The 18,663-nt window shown below is 36.4% G+C and overlaps 1 protein-coding gene across 1 annotated transcript in view; it reads right to left on the reverse strand.

Moving 5' to 3' along the window:
- Window positions 1-18,663, reverse strand: part of Dzip3 (DAZ interacting zinc finger protein 3) — a 76,823-nt gene that overhangs the window by 36,247 nt on the left and 21,913 nt on the right. The window contains 5 exon segments of the mRNA XM_036203288.1: window positions 9,482-9,534; window positions 10,362-10,454; window positions 11,554-11,655; window positions 13,996-14,115; window positions 17,391-17,505. Coding sequence (XP_036059181.1) covers window positions 9,482-9,534; window positions 10,362-10,454; window positions 11,554-11,655; window positions 13,996-14,115; window positions 17,391-17,505 — 483 coding nt within the window.

Consider the following 18,663-nt stretch of genomic DNA (forward strand, 5'->3'; position numbering starts at 1 on the left):
TTCTACACAGAAAACTGTATTATAAGCAAAAAATATATTATGCAATTTTGAAAACAGGTTATGGATTAAAAATGTATATTATAAATTATAATCAATAAACAGCAAAAATAATAGGATAGCAGTTCTGGAGAGACAGCTTAGCAGTTAAGAGCACTAACTGCTTTGGCAAAGAACGTTAGTTTAGTGCTCAGAACCAACATGGTGGCTCACAACTGTCTATAACTCCAGTTCTATAAATTATCGCACCTGTTCTGACTTTCACAAGCTCCTATACACAGCACACACGCACAAAAATCTAATTAAGACACACAAATGAAAACAAAGATGAGATGGAAAAAAATCATCTAAATAACCGCAGAATATACATATTATATATATAATGTATCCCATGGAATAAAGATTAATACAAAGGCAAAGATTAACAAATTAGAAATAAATAGCATAATCTATGCCATCTACAAAAATAAAAACAATTTTCACTGAGATACATAGGTTGAAAGAATGGATAAAAAAGAAATGGAAATGTTAATACCAGACAAAGAGACTTGAAGCAGGATTTTAAGAGATAATGAGGATTTTTTACATAGGGTTACATAAATGCTATGTATTTAGCATCTAATAAAACAGCTTAAAAAACAAATAAGGATAAAGCACAGACATCAGATAACTTTTTCAAAAGTAAGCATGTAATTAGTCAAGAAAAACAGAAAACACTGAAACTAAGTGTAAACTGGTACCCAATGTGGGGCCCAAATTTCCACACAGTGCCTGAGAAAGCTGAACAAACAAACAAACAAACAAACAAACAACAGATAAGGCTCCTTTAAGAGGCACTGCTGTGCAGCAGAGCACTTGAGCAGCTGGCACACTGAGTAGAAACAGTAAGCTAAGTAAAAACGCCTGCCACCATATGAGCATCAGCTTCCTAGGGCAGGGGTGGTTAAATGCAGCTCTTGGGCAGTCCAGTGGGCTCAAGGCTTGACTCTCAGGGACCCAAAATGGGGTGGAGCCAATTGCCAGAGCCATACAGTGGAGGGTCTGCCTAGCTGCTGCTTAGAAGTTTAAAGTTGGGTTCATGCAGTCAGAGAACACTACAGGTACACAGTAAAACAGGTCCAGACTGAAAAAAACCTTTAAACAAGTTAGTGTGCACAGGTACCTAAGAAAGCAAGAAAGAAAAGAAAATTGGTACAAACAGTCATAGGAAGAAATAGTTTAAAAATAAGTAAACTCTTAAAAGAAAGAGTGAAGTAATATAAAAAGAATAAGATGCATAAAGATGGAAAATATACAGGGAGTTTGGATCCTGTATGGTGTCTGCTGACTTTGAATTTTTTGAATGCTGATGACTGAATGGCAGCTGCTGACAGACATAGGATTATAAAGGAACTACTGAATTAAACCAGCCTAGATACTTAAGGGATGTCTTAACTTTAAAATTGAATTCAAAAAAATGTATCGTGTTGGAGGAGGTTATGCTTTTATTTCCACAAGAAATGAAAGGCTGTGGATCCACCAAAATTAATAGAGATCAGGTTTGATTTTGGGAGATCCCCTAAAAATCTTGGCTACAGACATAAATAAATAAACCAAGAAAAAATACAAGATAGGCGACATATATGCTGATCCCTTGACATGGGAACAGCTCTGAGACTGGATGAGGCAATGATAAGTCTTGGTTATAGAATCTTCATGACTTATTACATGCCATCTTTTCATATAGGATGGATAGAGGTCAGTTTTATACAGTTCAAACTTATAAAGTTGACAGATGTCTTTTACCTGCTCAAAGATAAAATAAGACATCATCTTTGGCTAACACAGTCCATTCTTGTGTTAATGTAGGTATGTACACTATCTTTGAAAGTTTGTATGTTTTCAGACAGGTGATCCAGTCTTTCAGAGTGCCTCTGTTTCAGGTTCCTAAGAGTTATGAGTTCAGAACAACTTCAAGACTGCTAGCTGAGAAGGTCCAGCCTCACAGAAAATTTTAGCCAGGACTTCAGATAAGCCATGCACTTTCCTATTACACAGCAACTAGACAACAAGTGTTATAGCTAGTTTTCTTAGGACTTGACCTCTCAATTTTCTCAGGATCCCCTGGGGATGCCATTGCCCCTAGACAATAGGAAGCAGTCTAGAGAACACAATTCCCACATTCCCAAGAGGTGGGGTGGATGGTTTCTGGTCATTCAGTGGATAATGGATGTTTATAATCATTTAGTGGGGATATTAGGAATATAGACTAAAAAGATAACTAACTATTCATCTCAAATATTTTACATTGGTATGGATTTTAAAATACTGATACAAAATTAAGGTTATTTTTTGTTATACTATGTTTCTACTCTTGTTTAAAGTATTGTACCTAAGCAACTCATTTAAAAATGGAAGGTAAAGTTCTTGACTCTATTATCAAAAACTGTTCAGGATAATTAGGAAATGTAGGTTAGTATTTAGTAGTCTGTAACAATCAAACTTTTAGTCATGTTAGGTTGTGTTTTCAAGGTTAAACATATACATATACATATACATATATATATGATAGGTGATCTTTAAATGCTTCAGAGACCTATAGAATATGACATTTAAGATGTTTAATAACCTAAGGCTTTTCATAACAGTGTGACACATCTGCTCTTGGCAGCACCAATCTACTTCAAAAACGGATGGTGGGCACCGAAGAACCTCCATATGGAGTTTGCTTTCACTGTGGCAAAGCTAACCATTTAGGCAATAAACTGCCCCTGCCTCAACTGCTGACATTTCTGAAACTGTAGAAACTTAATAATTACGAAACAGACCACCAAACTCTGCCGCACCAAGGTGGGATAGACCTTTAAATTCCTGCTTTACAGAAAAGTCTGTCAGATATTCTATATCTGTAGGCTGAAGATGGATGCCCCAATGTTGCAGAGGAACCTTGGGTGACTGTCTAGGCAGCCAGCTGTTGTTGCCATTTCTAGTTTGGTAAGTTGTTTCCTCTGCACTTCCTATTTACTCAGGTAACAGTATATGCTTCTCGGTCCTCTGATGGAGTTAAAGACAAGATAATTATAGTTTTCTTTGTTACCAAATTCAGAAAAGAAACTTACAAAGAGATGTAAAATTTATAAGACTGAGAAACATAAAAGGTTAAATTGTTTATCTAAGAAAATGTTTTGAGGTCTAAAGTGATAATTTTGGGTTGGTAATACAAGTTAGGACAGAAAGTAAATTAGGTACAAAACTTTGGACTACACAAAATAAGACAGATAATGGAGTATTTTCTCTGAATTTGCCAAATGCAAATGGACTGAATATTATAAATGTATTTCTTACATAGTAACTTTTCTTATTGTACAGTTTTACTAGGTAAAAGGTAAAACCTTTCTTTGTATTTAGACAAAAGGGGGGATATGTTACAGAATGTTTGTTTATGCAAAGACATGTTGCATTTGTTCAACTATGTAAGGACCTGTTGCATTTGTTTAATTACGTAAAGATGTGTTGATGTTTTACCTTGCCTGCCTAATAAAAAGCTGACTGGCAGATTGCAAGGGAGGAGGTATAGGCAGGACTTCTGGGCAGGGAGAGTAAGTAAGTAGGAGGAGGAATTTAGGCTAGAGGAATAAAGAAAAAGAAATGCCAAGGAGATGCCAGGGGTCAGATAGACAGATGAAGAAGCATGAAAGTAGGACACACAGAATGAAGGGTAAAAAGTCCCAAGGCAAAACGTAGATGAACAGAAACAGGTTAAATTAAGTTTAAAAAGCGAGTGTGGGACAAGCCTAAGCTAAGGCCAAGGATTAATAATCAACAATAATTCTCTTTATTTGGGAGCTGGAAGCCCAAAGAAAACTCCAATGACAGTCAACTGTCTAATGATGTACAGAATACAACTGTCTTAGGGTTTCTACTGCTGTGAAGAGAGATTATGACCATGACAACTCTTTTTGTTTTATTAACATAATTTATTGATTTTTTTTGGAATTTCACATCATGCATCCTAATTCTTCTCACCTCCCTGTGCCCCATATCCTCCTCTCACCCCTGCAGCACCCCCAAAATCAAACCAAACCAAAAAAAGCAAGCAAGAAAGCAAACTAACAAAAATAAGAACAAAACAAAACAACCGCTTTGCTTCTCCATCTTTCCCACCTCTCCCATACCTCTTCATTTGTCCTGGTGGTATTGGGAGTGGTGTGTCACACAGTATATCTTTTTGGCCAATCTGCTTTACTTGCAAATGTCCATTGCAATGAGCACTGATCTGGTTCAAGGTCTCTGGTTTCTGGTATACCATCATCACTGGACCCTTGACAAAACTCTTCTGGGATATCATTCGGCCACCCCACATCATGGAGATTCTGTGGATATTATTCCACAGGACCAGTCCCTTCAAGACCTCCAATGAGTCCTAGAATGGGGTATATGTTAGGGTGAGCCAACACCAGGCCCAGCTGTGGGCCTTGGTGGTAGTTGAGCTGCTCAGTCTAGGTAGAGCCAGTTCCCCTACGCCCATGCTATCTGGGCAGGTCTCCCTATGGTGAGGGATGAGGCCAGCCCTCCTATGAGGGTTACGGTCAGCTCTCTTGCTGCAGTGTCCAACAAGAGGCATAGCCAGCTTTCCCAGGCCCAGCAAAGGGCAGGGCTGGCTCAGCTTGGCTCTATGATTTCATCACATCACAATTCCTATGGCTTCCTGAGGTAACCCAGTCCATAGACATCAACATAGACCCCAGGTGCAGCTAGACCATTGACCCAGACATGGCCCTCAGCAGCCTGGACCCAGAGGACATCATGATCCTGGGGTGCAACACAGGCCACCCAGGTCTGTATGGCCCCAGCTGCAGCATGGCCCTTGGACTCCAACAAGACCACAGATTGCAGCCCAGACCCTGGGTCTCTGCATGGACTCTGGTGGCAACATGGGCCATGGACACAGACCCCAGCTGTAATAGGACTATGGACCCAGACATGGTCCTTGGCAGCAGCCTGGGTCTGGATGTCACCATGGCCTCAGGAGGTGGTAAAGGCCACCCAGATCAGCATGGCCCCAGTGGCAGCACAGCCCTTAGACACATACATGGCCCCAGGTGGTAAGAGAGAACTGACTCACAAAGGCTGTCCTTTGCTTCCCAAACACCTGACGTGGCACATGTGTGTACACACACACACACACACACACACACACACACACACACACACACACACCAAAAATTTAAAAAGAAAACTAAACCCAATACAAACAGAAGCAAGGAACTAATAAAGAGAAAACATTAAATTAAGAACTTAAAAGTATTGTCTAGCATTCGTATCACACACCTTTAATTCCAGTACCTGGGAGGCACAAGCAGGCAGATCTCTGAGGCCAGCCTGGTCTACAGGGTTCCAGGACAGCCAGGGCTACACAGAGAAACTTTGTCTCCAAAAAAAAAAAAAAAAAACCAAAAAACAAAACAAAAAAAACCAAACCCCCCAAAAACAACAACAAGAACAACAAAAACAAAAACCAACCAAACAAAAACCACAGAATTGAAAATAATAAAGAAAAAAACAGTGGGGAAGAAAAATCTGACTCTTTCAAAGGATAAACAAAACTGAAAAAGGTTTTTATTTAAAATAGTTGATAAAAGCTACAAATTACAAAAACAGGAACTGAAGTGACAACATTACATCATTACAAACCTAAAATTCCTGGTTAAAGAAACCATAAAACTAAATCAGCAAAATGAAGAGACAGAGGAACTTCACGTAGGAGTTAGAAAAGCATCCCCAAAATTCTCTTGTATCTCTGCCTTGCCAGTCAAATACCTACTGTTTGCAAACTTAAAGCAGTCCATCCAACCAAAGATCTCTACTGAAACTGAAATACCACCCAAGAAACAAACTTTACAGTTTACAACCAGTCACATGTGTTTGATAGACTGTGCACCCCAATAAACTTACCTGGGGTAAGAACAGTTACTATATTAAACACAGAGGTCAGGCAGTGGTAGCACACACTTTTAATCCTAGCATTCTGGAGGCAGAGATTCATCTGGATCTCTGTGAGTTCAAGGGCACACTGGGAACAGCCAGGCATGATGACACATACCTTTAGTCCCAGCACTTGAGATCTCATGTCTTGCTTGGGAAAGACACATGCCTTTAATCTCAGGAAGTGATAGCAGGAAGCAGAAAAGTATATAAGGCCTTTTAGCTTTTAGGCTTTTAGCAGCAGTTCAGCTGAGATCCATTTGGATGAAGATTCAGAAGCTTCCAGTTTGAGGAAACAAGATAGGCTGAGAAGTTGGCGAGGGGACATTAGCTGAGGCTTGTTCTGCTTCTCTGACCTGTCAGAATTCACCCCAATACCTGGCTCCCTTGAGCTTTTTATTTAATAAGATGGTTAGAAATTTGTGTTACAGTCACATTAACTGCCTATCAAAACAAAAGTAAATTATACATTGGAGAATGATAGAATTCAGAATGATATGTTTCGGGCAGTATTTTGTGTGCTGGGAAGCAAACCAGTAAGCAAAACAAAATTCTTACCCTTACTGAGGTGACTATCAAATACTTACCCTCTGATATGCAAGCAACTATATCAAGCATTAGCAAATGTTTTGAGAGGCACAGAAGGAATTATGAGAAACCCGCACTCTCAATAACTCGGCAAAACCAAAGAAGCACAATATTCAATGCCAGGTCTGAGGGTAAAATAGGAAAACTCTTTTACCTTGGGTAAAATTCTGGAAATTACTTAGGATGACACATTCAAGAAACCTTTTAAAAGAAGCTCATTTATTTAGTCAAAGCAGAATGACTGGAGATGATATAGTGAGTTCAACAGGACCCAAGGTGACTACAGGGACAAGCTAAGTGAACTGGTATTGACCCTAAAAATAATGTGGAGCCTCTGAAATATTGTCAAACACAAGAATCATATATTTGAATTCTTTTCTTTAAAAAGTTCTAGTGACAGCTAAATAAGCCACAGACTTTAGAGAAAAGCAAGGTAAAGGACAGCTACTAAGAAGCTGTTTAGAATGGCTATATTATGGAAAGCATCCTACAGACTCAATGCGATATCTACAAAAAATCCTCAATAATCTTTTCTTTAATAATTTATTTAACTTTCTTTTATGTGCATTGGTGTGAAGGTGTCAGATCCCCTGGAAACAGAGTTACGGACAGTTGTGAGCTGCCATGTGGGTGCTAGAATTGAACCTGAGTTCTTCTCGAAGCGTAGTCAATGCTTCCAACCACTGAGCCATCATCTCTCCAGGCCCCTCCTTAATAATCTTTTCAGAACTTGAAAAAGAATCTTAAATTTCATAAAGAATCTTAAATTTCATATAAACATAAAGATCCCAAAACAAACAAAGCAATTCTGAGTAGAAAGAGGAACAACCACATCTATCTCCAGCTCAAGGGGTCTAACACCTCTTTTGAAATCTACAGACAAATGCACTCACACATGCACACACCTACACACAGACACTAACATATATACCTAATTTAAAATAAACAAATAAAAATAATCGTTTAAACAGAGAAAAACTGGACACCTGCACATAGAAGAGTGAAACCAGATGTGTATGTCACCCACATAAAAATCAATTCAGTATAGACCATGTGTATGTACATATTTGCATACATATACTATGCTCATGTGTATGGATATATATGTGTAAAGTTCAGAGATTAACATCTGGTTTTTATTCAATCACTCCTTATATTGTTTTTTTGAGAAAGGATTTTCACTGAAACAATAGCTCACTAAATGGCTAGGCAGGCTGGTCACTGAGCTGCAGCCTCTTCCTATCCTAAAAGCATTAAGGTTACAGATGCATATCACTACATTTAATTCATTTCTTGTGTAGCCAGAGGTTTATCCACTATGCTACCTCCCCAGCCCTGAAAAATAGATCTCAAATAAAAATGCCCCTTAATATATGATCTGACACGTTGAAACTACTAGAAGAGAACACCTAAAGACTGAGGCACAGGCAATAACTTTCTGGATAGAACCATGCCAATGGCCCAGTAAAATAAATATCATGAATTGAGGGATTGAATCAAATTAAAAAGGAAAGAAAAGCACCACATAGGAAGTAACAGAGTAAAGACACATACAAAGTGAAAGAAAAAAGTTACTATCTGTCCACCTGATAGAAGACTAATACACAAAAGACATAAAGAACCCCAAAAATTAAGTACCCAAAGGTACTTACTGTACTTAGAAAGTAGGCAAACTAACTGAGCAGACAATTCTCTAAACAAGTTCAAATGACCAATAAATACATTAAAAAGTTCAATATTTTAGCCATCAGGACATGCAAATCAAAATTACACTTGGTTCACACCCTTACCTCATGCAGAATAACTACCAAGAAAGCAAATAACAAATTCAGGCAAGGGTGACAGAGAAAAATAATGTAATTCATTACAGACATCATAGAAGTTAGTATGGAGGTTACTGAAAAAACTAATACTACCACATAATTCAGTTATAGCATTCCTGGATGTGTGCCAGAGGGCTCTAAGTCAGCAAGCCACAGAATACTTAAAAAGCTATGGATATTATGGCATTATTCAGAAGTCAAGACATAGAATTAGCCTAGGTGGCCACTGACCAGGAATGAGTAATAAAAATGGAGTATGACTCAGACACAAGAAGAACCAAATCACATCATTTGTAAAAAAATGGATGAGACCAAAGAATTTTGTGTTAAAAAACAGAGAAACAAAGCCTCTTGAGAACAAAGACAATTACCATTCCCTACTTCACAGATGGAATCTAGATGAAATTAGATAGAGGAAGAGGAGCTGCAGAAGAGGAGGGAAAGCAGAGGAGAGACAGGAGGATCTCTGGAGTCCACTGGGCAGCCATTCTGTCTCAAAAGAAAAGGTCAAGAGATATCAAGGATGATAACATTCAGTGTTGACGCCTGGCCTGTAAATGCACATGCACACTGCCATGAGTATATACATACAACTCAGGCGCCAACAAATACATGTAAGAAAAAGAAGTAAAGGGCTAGAAGAACTTTTTATATTGTAGCTTCCAACTATAATAGCAATAGTCTACGCCTCTGTAAATGTTCTGCTTAACATATACATCAGTATTATTTAGCAACATGCTCTGTTCACCTAAGATATAGGAAGTTTAAATTTAAGACAAGCTTTGAGGCCTACATAAGCTCTGAAAAATAAGAGTTTTTAAATTGTAACAATAAATTTACATTATTTTAAGAAAAATGCATTTTGTACTCAGAAAAATGATTGGTTTTACACTTAGTGATAACCATATAATTTTTCCTTCCTTGTTCTAAAATGTAAGTATCCACAATAGTAGGAAAAGAAGGGGGAATAAATGAGATCTCACTGTGGGTTTTTTTCCCACATGGAATACTCTTAAATAGGTGCCCTAAAACTGATAGGACACAGAGGCAGCTTCCAAAACACATAAACACTCAGAAAAAAGTAACAAAATCTTTTATTATAAGCTTACCTTGCTCCTAAATTTTCGATGGTTATATATTCATCCTTCCTCACCACTTCAAACTGCAAGTGATGGAGAAAAAAAGCCCTAAAATAGTTCAATTTCCAAAATTCTTTAGGTTCTCAGCTTCTACATTTACAAAAAGATAATTAGAATAAAAGCACATTGACTACAAAACAAATGATACAATTAAAAGCTAACCAACATAAAATAGCACTCAAATGACAAATTACAGTTGCTCTTAAAAGCAGCTGATCTTACATCATCATGCGATTTGAATGCCAATATTAAAATATAAAAGCTTCAAATATAAAAGCATAAATAAGATATATAATAAAATAAGATTCATTTATAGTTCTAATTTCATTCTATTTTCTTAAACTAAAATTCAAGATATTCTATTAATTAAAAACTAAACAGGTAATAGACATACACTAAACAGATATCAGGCAGTTATTTACAGACTATATGTGATCAGGGTCTGGAGATCAGCTAAATAGCAGGGTGCATGTTGAGTATGCATAAGGCCCTTTACTCAAACCCCAGTTCCACCAAGAGAGGGAGATTCAGAAAGTCTAAATTTATTTTTAATTTAAGATGACAAAAAAGTAGTTAAATTATCACACTTTATCATTCTTCTACAATATATTCCTCACCACTAGTTCATTGGTGGTATATTTATTTGTTTCTACTTTTTAGATTTTCTTATACTTAAAGACCACTTAATACATCAGATAAAACAGGAACAGAAGGGGCATGGAGCTAAGTCACAAAAACTAGAATGTAGCTAGACTCCTACTATTGCTGTTAACAAATCCATTCTATGCCAAAAATAGTACTACAGAGAAGGCGGACAAGAAAAATCAGAAAAAAAAAAAAAATCACTCACCAAAATTTTGACAATTCCAGGTACATCACATTGCAGCATCCTTACCATGTCACCTGCACATCCTTCTTTCAAACATTTTTTCCCACTAAAACTCTAAAATTGTTCATAGAAAAAGATAAAAATATAAACTCAGCATTGTACAAATCTGAGCCACTTAAGCAAGGTTAGAAGCAGACAAACTGAAAAATGTGACCAAATAGTTTAGAGTGAGCTGTTCAAAGTATTTTATATCAATGCATATGTTTGTTATAACATTTTCCTTTACTTATTTAGACTTTCAATCTTTAAGGAGCTATATTACAGCCTAAAGTATACTTGCTAATCGTGGAAAGAAACTTTAGCATGTACTCAGCACAAAAAGTATGCAATTTCCATAAGCTACTTAAGGACTCTAGAGAAAAGGGAGAAACAAAAACAGTGAGTTCTCTGGCTCTGATCTTGTAATTTCCTCTGGTTAACTTACTTCTATTTCCTGTACTTCTCTGTCTAATAAGGAGAAAAATCAACTGCTCCATCAACCACATAAACTAAAATGTATGTATCCTTTTAATGCCTTGTTTGTTTTATTTTTATAACATGACACGCCAGTTCTTTTATTTGGTCATCCCAACACACACACACACACACACACACACACACACACACACACCCACACCCACCCACCCACCCACCCACCTACCCACCCTAAGAAATATGTACACTTCACAGTCATTTTAGAGCTTAGAAATATTAGTCACAGTGGTAAAGTTACCAGTCTAATATAGTAAAACTAGTAAGTAGTTCAAGCTAGATTTAACCCCAAATCTGCCACCTCCAGTTCTCTTTTCTACTGTATCACAACTGCTTAAGGATTTTTCCTTGTTTATATAATGTAAAACTTGTAGAAATTAAAGTCACAAAGCATCTGTGACCACAGCACAAGTAATTAATAAAGAAAAGGGCTCTGGATTTCAATTTAGTAGTGAACAACTCAATTTATCATATGACTGGCATGACTAAACAGAAATAACTCCGTATCTGTACACTAAATCTTCTATTTCATCTTTAGAATAGAAAGTACCTATAAACTAAGAGAGTCACGGAGATAAACCCCAGAGAGAACAGAGAGTCAACGGAGGGAGAGAGTGAATGTGGCAGACAATGAAGAACAAGGGGAAAGGGATGATGTGGGGTGGCGCGGAGAGTGCAATACCTGATCATTTTCTCCTGGGTACTTCAAGTTCTTGAACTTTTTCCAACAAATTTTATGGAAGTAAATACAGCAACTTTTACTGCACATTAGCTGAAAAAATCCCTTGGAAAAAATATATGGAAATATAATTCATGTTAACATAGAAATACCATCAAGTCAGTTTTAAGTCTATAATTTATAGATTATACTTTATTATGATACTGTTTTACACATTTATAATTTATTAACGAAGACTGTAGATACCAAATGAATTTCTGATATTGTAGAATTAATAAAGTCAGAAAAGTAAGGACAGTAAAAAGAGGGAGAAAGGCAATGATTTGAACTAGGCAATGTAAACTTTTCCATATTCTATGGTAAAGAAAAATAGCAAAAACCCTCAAATGTTTTTGTAGAACATGCTATCTATGCACCCCACTTTTACATTCCTCTTTTTCTCCAGCTCAACTCACTTCTGTGCCGTTTTCTTAATTCCCCTGTTACCACCCAGGAAACCTCAGATCTCCTGTCCTTGTGAAAGAATTCCAAATCTACTATGTTCTCCAAGAATAGAGACTTCTGTTGTACTCTCCTTAGGAACGAGGTCCTTTAAATAGGAATTCTCTTTAGATTACAATAGTCTAAACTGTAATCAGAAGTTCTGTTGCAACAGACATTCATTTGGTTGGAACCCCGAAGCTATCCTAAACCACAGGACTGACTAGCTACAGCACCAACCCTTGAGTACTGCATCTCTCCACCCGGCCTACCTGTGCAGAGAAGCCCGCAGCAGAGGTGCTAGCCACTCTATCTCAGAAGCAGGATCTGACCTCAACTCAGGCTGACAATTCACACCCTTCCTGGGTTTCACAGCCACACTGATTCAGAGATTACAAGATCAAGGCTGCTCACAAGAACTTTTACTCTTTCCTCACCCGAGGACTCATAAAGAGCGATCATGTATTTAGTAACATGGGCCCTGAGAATTGACCACTTCTTAGTATACGCCACTATTCTCAATTTCTACCACTTTTTATTATAAGGTGGAAAAAACATCTTTTTATAATCTTATTTTTTGAGAACTTCATACATATGCACTGCATCTAACATCACTCTTGGCCCCCTTTTCCCTCCCAAGTTCATCTTTTCCGTATTATTGTATGAACATGTACATATTTCAAGGGTGTATTTTCCCTGTCAAGTGTAGGGGACATTGTATAGCACCAAGACTTCTGGGCTTCTTATAATCTATCCACCTCCTGTTTCTGTGATTTTTACCTGAGTCTTAAGTGTTAGGTTATGTGGCAGACATATCAGTTGGGGCTGGGTACCCCGTGTGTGTGTGTGTGTGTGTCTTTGTGTGTGTCTTTGTGTGTTGCATGTATTGTTAAATGCTGTTATGTAACATAGGGTGATGGTGCTCTCCACAAGAGCCATGCCTACCTAACATAAACCACAGAGCCAGGCAGAAGAAAGAAATCTTCCCCCTAGTTGCTGGTCAGAGAAATACAAGAATCTCCTAAAACAACATACACTACTGATATTTCCTTTAGTTGCTGTCCAGAGCTTTAAGGTAAATTTCTACTTCTGCAGACACCACAAACTTCAGAAATAGAACTTGGAGCAACTGAGCTAGAACTGACTTGGAAGCCTCCTCCCTGAAGACTGGTGTTCATAGTTACCAGAATGTACTATAAAAGCTGCAGAGGAAGAAGAGCAAACTGTAGTGTTACTCAGCTATAAACCCTAAGAACCACAATGACTAGACCATAGAGATATCCACAATGATGCAATACTGGTACTATTATCGTGGGGGTAACCAAAAACTGTCTATTGCATTTAAGGTCCACTCAATAGGAGGGGACTCACGCTTGGTACTAGAACCTAGCTGGAGAGGGAACAAGCCCAAAAGGAGAACTGACCATTATCCATTTCTAACTGTATAACCAACAGATAACCAATATAAAAATCTAACTGTAGTCTAAATATTTATCCTTAGTCCCACAGATAAGTGTAGCTCTTACCACTCATCAAAGAAGCTTCTTTTTGCAACAGAGATTATTTCAGAAATCCACAACTGGTCAAAATATAGAGAATAGATTATTTTACTGTATGAATGAAAGGCAAATAGCCATAACTTCAGAGGCAGGTGAATATTACAAAAACTTCAGCAAAACCAACCTATTCTTCTACTGACTCATACAATATAACTGATATTGACTGTGAATACATGTTCTCTGAGACAAACTACTTCTTAACTATATTACCATCATAATTAAAGTAAACACTGTTCTTTAATTTTTTTTCCCCAGGGCTGGGACAAAATTCAGGAACCTGCACTTACCTCAGTAGAGCTCTGCCACAGTGCCACATCCTACAGCCTATGTAGTATTTTCATATATATTAATAAAATAATTAACTGTTTTATAGTATAATGAAATGGTTAATTGATAATTATGTTACCTTATAGTTGGTGCTCTTTAAAATGTCAGCTTCACAAGAGCGCTCACAATCAAGATAACTACAAATGGTCTGTTTCATTATATTATTTTCAGTTCTTTTGATAAAATTATTGAGAACATCCTAGAATTTAAAAATACATATTCTTGTGAATTATCTACTATTAATTAAGCCAGAAATATATCCATGATTTGCCTTAAGTAATATATCCACAAATCCCACTTTTAAATTATTGTGTGTATACATACATACATATATATACACACGTATATGTGTGTGCATGTATGTATGTATAAAAGTAACACAACTTATTTACCCATTCCAATGTAAATAAATAGAAAAACCCTAAACTAGAAAAAATGGATATCTCACAGGGAGAAAGTAGACAAGAGTATGTTTGAAGCTAAATTTCTCTTCCGTATTCTAATCCATAGTATGTCCTTATCAAGAACCGTATACATACATATCTCAGAACTGGACCAAGCAAGATATAATAACAATAGAATCACTACAATGGTGCAATATGAAAACTAATGACACAATGGGCAGAAGTACGATACAGAAATATTTCTCCAATGCCAAGTTATAACACAGAATAAATTTTCTCATTTTAAACTAATTAAATGTAAGCAAATTACATTATCTTCACTGAGTTAGGCAAGGACCTTAATATCTTTTAGAGAGAACATGTTGGATCAAATAGTACTTATTAGTGGTAATATACTATGAGTATACATGATATGAAAAGTAACCCTTTACAGGTTATTTAGTGAGCAGCAGCAATATATATATATATATATATAAATTTTACAAAAATATAACAGATGATATACCAAAACTAGCAACAACAACAAAAATCCCCCCCAAAATAACAAACAAAACCACTCATAAAGGGAGTAAAGTTAGTGAATTAGTCCAATGGGTAAAGAATAGGAATAAGCATCTAAACAATAAAAAATTGAGAATTTATCCTGAACAACTCTTAGAAAATGGAAAAAGTAAAATAGTTTACATGTAAAAGGTTAAAAATCAGACTCATCAAAAAATAAGATTAAAGGATAGAAAATAACAGTGAAAAAATTTAATGTGTTAAGCTCTTTGGCCTATGTGTATGTCTGTATATCATGTGTGTGATTTGTCCATGGAGGCCAGAAATGCACACTGCACCCCCTGAGACTGGAGTTACAGATGGTTTGTAAACCATTGTTGGGTCTGGGAATTAAAGCTTGGTCTTCTGGGAGAGCCAGTGTTCTTAACGACTGAGCCATTTCTCCAGGAACCAGTAGGAATTTTTAATGACTGAAAATTATTTTGAACATACAATTCTATTTCCAGACAAAGAATATATAATGTTTACAAAAACTTTTTTTGTTTTGTTTTGTTTTGTTTTTCAAGACAGGGTTTCTCTGTGTAGTTTTGGTGCCTGTCCTGGAACTCGCTCTGTAGACCAATCTGGCCTTGAACTCATAGAGATCTGCCTGCCTCTGCCGCCCAAGTGATTAAAGGCATGTGCCACTATCGCCCGGCAAAAACATAATATTTTGAGAATTAAAAGATCTCAAAAAAATTTACCTCCCTATCAAGCACTTAAGCTGGTGTTGGAGTTACACCAAGCAAACAAGGAAGAAAGCCTAGAGTGGGTAAAACTTCAGTTCTGAGACACATAATTTTATACAGAGAGGAGAAAGATAAAAGTCATCCCCAGGGTGAGGCCAACTGAATAAGAACCAGTAAGGTGGGAGAAGTGTGTGCATGTGTGTACATGAGAGCACATGTATATTTAAAGGAGATGCTATCAACGTAAGAGAGCTCTCTAGTACCACATCTGTTATACTGGAATGGTAAGACAATACCTTAAAAAATTTAAAAACAGCAGGGCAGTGGTGGCACATGCCTTTAATCCCAGCATGCAAGAGGCAGAAGGATATCTGTGAGTTCGAGGCCAGCCTGGGCTACAGAATGAGTTCCAGGAAAGGTGCCAAAACTACACAGAGAAACCCTGTCCCAAAAAACAAAACAAAACAAAATTTAAATACTAGGACGGTTTTTGAGTAAGGGGAAAAAAGCCTATCTAGAGACCAGAAACTACAGTTGCAGACAATGAAGCAAAAACTCAATTTTTAAATCTTTAGTCTTAATATTTTTTAATAAAATTCTCTATAAACTTCTTTGCATGAAATAAAATTTTACTAAAGCATTGTATAGGCAGGAAAATATTTAAAAGGAAGAAAACAGTAAAAACATCAAAAAACAATTAGATAGAGATGGCTTCATATAGGAACAAATTTCAAAACTTTTAAAATATACAAAATTATTATTTATAAGTCAGTTAAAGTCTTATTCATTTTGACAGTAGAAAAACAGCAATCAGTAGAGTCTACTGATTACTCAGAAAGGTATATTTAAATACTTCATTATGATCAGAAGTTTATAAAAATTTGTCCTTTCAGTTTTGACAATTGATACTGATTTTGAACTTCTATGCAATATTCCCCTCTATTTTTAGGGATGCTATTAATCTAATTAGTCAGAAAAGTTTAAAGTAAAGTTAAAGATTTGCTTTTGAAACATCTACCAAGTGAAACATGTAGCTATTTTCGCTTTAAACAAAGCAACTCAATGGCTTTGCATAAAAGTTGCCTGAAAAGTAAGCAATATTCAGGTTTGGGGAAATGAAAGCGTTCACATTTTATAATGAATATACACTAAGAGGAAGTATAGAAACATCTACCAACAATTTATAATCAATGAGCAGTGGCTTCATGATTCTACTATCTAAATGTTATTCTAATAAAATGATATGGGAATATACAAAGATCATCTAATATAAGAATGAAAAACTGAAAAGTTTTAGCTTGGACTATGTATTCAGTAATAGATGACTAAGTAAATTAAAGCAGGATACTAGTAGACACAAAGTAAAACTTGGTGTATTATACCAATTTTAATAAACATATAGGGAATTATTAGTATGTATGCACATGTGTGTAGAAAGGCAAAAAAAAAGGACAAGAATAAGTTCTCCATTTCAATAGAAAGGAGTAAAAGTTTTCTTTTTAGATAAGGGGGGTAATTTTATAACTAAATGTTCAGTATTTTGTAAATCAAATTTAAAACAAAATAATAGCAAATGTAATTACAAAAAATCAAATAAGAAATAATTATTACACATGGGTTTTTAAAAGACAAGTATCAGGCTAGTTTAGCTACTGGTCTACTTATCAATTGAAAATGACGACAGTGATTCTTCTTTTTCTCTAATTGTGCTCACATTTTACACAAAAAGCTAATTGTCAATAAAAGAATATACTTACATAATATTAATATTTGATTTTAAAGTTTCTTGTGAAAGACAATTCTGAATAGACACAGGTAGCAAACTTTTTAATATTTCTTACTTTGAAAGTCGTAGGTAAATCTTCATCATCTGTAGGATCTACGTCAAACCAATTATCATCCGTATCTCCCATTTCTTGTAAGCTTTTGTGAAATTCTAGAAGTCCTCCATTATATCTGCAAGGCAGTTTAAAGTAAAGGTTAGTTTGAACTACACTCAGGTACTATATCGTTCATCAATGAGGGAACCAGAAACCCAAAGAAGGTGGTGATAACCTCTGGCATGCTGTAGAAATACAAATACTAGGACTCTCACCTGTGGTAGACTGGGATGAAATACAGGTAGGAGGGGAGGCACTAGGTTATGTAGTAGCTCAAGCTTGAACAGTATGGGGGCCATGGTAATTAAAGGGGCTGTAGAGTTGGTTGGCTTTTGTTAACTGTCTTGGAGGCCTTGAAGAAAGAGAATGACAGGTATAGGTCAGCCAACTATTAATTTAGCATGCACTTTGCAAGCCAGAAGGCCTCTAAGGCAGCATTTAAATTTGATTCTTATTTCCTATACTCAATCTGTGCTGAAAATAAGGGCCAATAAGAGGATAAACTGTAAATGAAAAAACAAATGTACAGCCTTGACAGGCTATTATCAACTCAAGACACTCCGAATTATAACAGCATATTATGCCAAATTTGAGGCCAGAATTTTATAATAAAAAAGTAAAACCACTGTAATGGGGCCTCAGGCCCAGCCTCAATGGGACTACTATGCTAAAATCGGGGCTTTGATAATGAATAAGTAGACCCAGATATCTGAAATGAGGATATGAATATGAATGTGCTCAGAAATTGTAAGTGTCTAAATTCTTGCTGACCAATTTGACTAGAAAGGATTTCTTCTTCCTTCCTAGAGGATACCTGCCTCCCTTTAGAGATCATGAAAAAATATATTCAGAGATGCACATTCCAAGAGAAGATGACAATCTTCTTCAGATCTTTCTCTCCACTAATTGCCCTTGGACCAGGACAGCAAGGGTCAGACATAATGGCCCAAGATGGAAAACAAAGTCTAGTAAGTCCAGGAAGAAGAAAAAAAAAATCTCTATATCTATCTATCTATCTATCTATCTATCTATCTATCTATCTATCTTCACCTATAAATTGCTCATGACTGACATGAAAGAAGAAACATGGAAGTAGATTCTAAGAATGTGAAACAAAGGGGAAAATACAAGCCTAATTGAGGAAGTGGATACTGACATAGGACACCTCACACAGAAGTCAAGATTTGGTATTCTTGCAGGGACTTCTGAAGCCAATCATGACCTGCTTCCAGAA

The sequence above is a fragment of the Onychomys torridus genome, chromosome 12 (assembly GCF_903995425.1).
Source record: "Onychomys torridus chromosome 12, mOncTor1.1, whole genome shotgun sequence".
NCBI classification, from domain to species: domain Eukaryota; kingdom Metazoa; phylum Chordata; class Mammalia; order Rodentia; family Cricetidae; genus Onychomys; species Onychomys torridus.